This window comes from Haliotis rubra, unplaced genomic scaffold (assembly GCF_003918875.1).
Source record: "Haliotis rubra isolate DU_JTF1 unplaced genomic scaffold, ASM391887v1 Scf1673, whole genome shotgun sequence".
Lineage (NCBI taxonomy): Eukaryota > Metazoa > Mollusca > Gastropoda > Lepetellida > Haliotidae > Haliotis > Haliotis rubra.
This window is the reverse complement of record NW_025765640.1, coordinates 27,935-30,612: the sequence shown is the minus strand read 5'-3', so window position 1 is coordinate 30,612 and position 2,678 is coordinate 27,935. Positions and strand designations below refer to the sequence as shown.

Sequence of the window (2,678 nt, the reverse complement as noted above, 5' to 3'; positions counted from 1 at the left end):
AGTATCTCCCCACTTGTCTCTTCACCCTTTCAGTAAAGCACTGCAATATTGCCGATTCGTTTTATTCTAAACTTTCCTATTTGTTTCAGGAATAATGGAAAGAAATCTGAGGCATCGATGATGGACTCTTCTGGAGATGTGTTTGTGTTCTTAGAAAACGAAGGGCACCCTGCCTCTGTGGCAAAACTTCCTGCACAAGGCTGGAATACTGGACACACCGTCGATGTCCTTTCAACACAGACCCTGCCCTTCACGTCTCCCAATGCAGGTCCAGTTGCAGCAGACATCTCCCCCAGTGGCACAGACATGCTGATAAAGACTCCCCATCATATCTACTACTGGCACATGTCTGATAAGTCGGTCAGTAATGCCCTTGAACACCCTGGTGTTGGCGTGCCGTATGTGTATGAGTATCACGGGGAGTCTGTAGCCTGGAAATGGGATGTTTCTGGGTATTACACAGTTGCTCAAGACTCCCAACAGGCGCTTCATTTCTATAAACGAAAACATTCAAGCTACACAACCCCTAAACCTACAACACCTTTGTCAACAAGTATGGCCATTCCTCAAACATCTACTCATGCAAGTACCCAAGTTCCAGTTTCTAATTATTACAACGAGTTTCTAGAAATCGGACCCATCGATTCCTCACAAGATCTGCTCATGACGTCAGGCCTGGCTGCTAGTCGGAAACATCACGGGTATCTGTACGCCATCGATAGCCATTCAGCCAGTATACATATTGTGGACGAATGGACAGCGTCAGTGGTTGCTACTCTTCACGTCCAGGACGAGTCTGTAAGAGACTGGGAGGACATTGCAGTAGGACCTTGTCCCAGGTTGGGGACATGTATTTACATAGCAGATACCGGCGATACAGATCATGCTGTGAGGAATGTCGTGCATATGCTCAAGGAACCCACCAGTGTAACCACCCAGAACGTTAACGTTGAATCAAGTCAGCATTTCATGTAAGATGAGAATCTTCGGTATACCACAACATTTGTTATGATACATTCATGTTTGGAAAACTCTTGATTTGATATTGTCCGTAGTTACACTTCAATCCTAACATTAACACCAAATTCGCTTTTAATACTAACACTCAAGACATCCATGTTAAATTACGGCTATATATATTCTCATGTTTATAAACTACATCCATATCACAGGAGCTTCCGTTACAAGATGACAAGTTTCAAGCAATAATGTATATTGGCTTTATTGCATGGCCCTTTTCATCAACTGGAATATGTTTCTAAGGATAGCATTAGACTATGTATTATTTAGCACTGACGATAGACGATAGATGTTGTGTGGAATTAAGCCAGGTTGGGTTGTTTTTTACTTGACAATTGATATGTTCGTTCTCTTCAGCTGGAGCGAAACTTCATCAAAGGCGTTGGCAGTGGCCAAAAACGGCGATGTCTATATTATATCCGAGTCAGTAGGTACAGGCAGCAAACTAGCCAAGCTGTACAGCAGTGGACGGAGTCGAAACCAAACTGTGACCCTATCATCTCTGTTTACTTTGCCGCTACATACAAACAGCCCTGGGCCTGTGGCTGCAGACATATCACCCAAGGGTCAGGATTTATTAGTCAAGACGGTGAATCACATCTTCCATTGGCATATGCCTGACGGTGATGTCTGGAAGGCTGTCCAACACCCGGGTGAAGAGGTTGCATACCATCCTGACAATCATGGAGAAACTGTTGCTTGGAACACTGAAGGAGACGGGTATTTTACTTTCGGTCAAGGACACGATGCCATGTTGTATCTCTTCCGTCACAGGGACGACTCTGTATGTAACTGGTGTCTCTGATATCTCGCAGTGTAGATTATGTCAGAAGTAATAAAATGCTTGATCCATTATTTTTCTCACGTGTAAGAGCTAGATTGTTCTGAATAGAGCCAGGCAGGGTAACAACAAGCACCACCTTTCAATGTAATTTGGTAGGACAGCTGGGCATGGAACCAGCGACGTTCCTGTTCAAACCATTTGTTTTCTATTCACTAGTGATCTAGTGGCCTAGTGAAATAATAAAAATAAGTGTTTGTGTTGTGAGTGAATTATAGATATTTTTTAGGGTGAATTATAGATCAAACATGATATGAGCATTTGCATATTATATAATTAAAGTTTCCAGCTGAATCAAAGGCCAATAGCATATCTGTGGTGGCACGTGGTCCTGTGCATGGCGCTCAGGTCACAAATAAGTTGAAGTTAAGCAACGTTGGGCTCGGACAGCCCTTGGATGGGTGACCGTGTTGGCAGCCTGAGAGTTTCTAGTACTTCAGTCCTGCCCCACAACGAATCACATGTGGTCTCACCTTAGGCAAGTGAGTTTGTTCACAATTGCCTCTGTTCACCCAGCAGGAAATGGGTACCCGGTGAAATAAGTCGTGAGACTATTAACCTTCTAGCGCCTAACAGGCAGCTTGGGTTATCCGGGGTAATAATGATCAGATTGTGCGCTTTGAGCAGGATATCTCACCTGGAAAAGGCGCGTTATACATATTATCATTATTATTATTATCTGTGATGGAACAGGTTTGGATGCATTCATGCATCTACTACAGGACTAGACGGACGGACGGCCCGGATGCCATTTATGTGTTTAGTAGCCTTGTTAGATTTAAGTATACAATACAAATTCATACAAAAAGAATCAAAC

General features: G+C 43.5%; 1 protein-coding gene across 1 annotated transcript; it reads left to right on the top strand.

Moving 5' to 3' along the window:
- Positions 1–814: 814 nt before the first annotated feature.
- LOC124272220 lies at positions 815–2,065 on the top strand. Its single transcript, XM_046707372.1, has 2 exons — positions 815–971; positions 1,378–2,065. Exons 1-2 carry the CDS (start codon positions 907–909, stop codon positions 1,823–1,825), a joined length of 513 nt encoding a protein of 170 aa, XP_046563328.1. The 5' UTR covers positions 815–906; the 3' UTR covers positions 1,826–2,065.
- Positions 2,066–2,678: the final 613 nt, after the last annotated feature.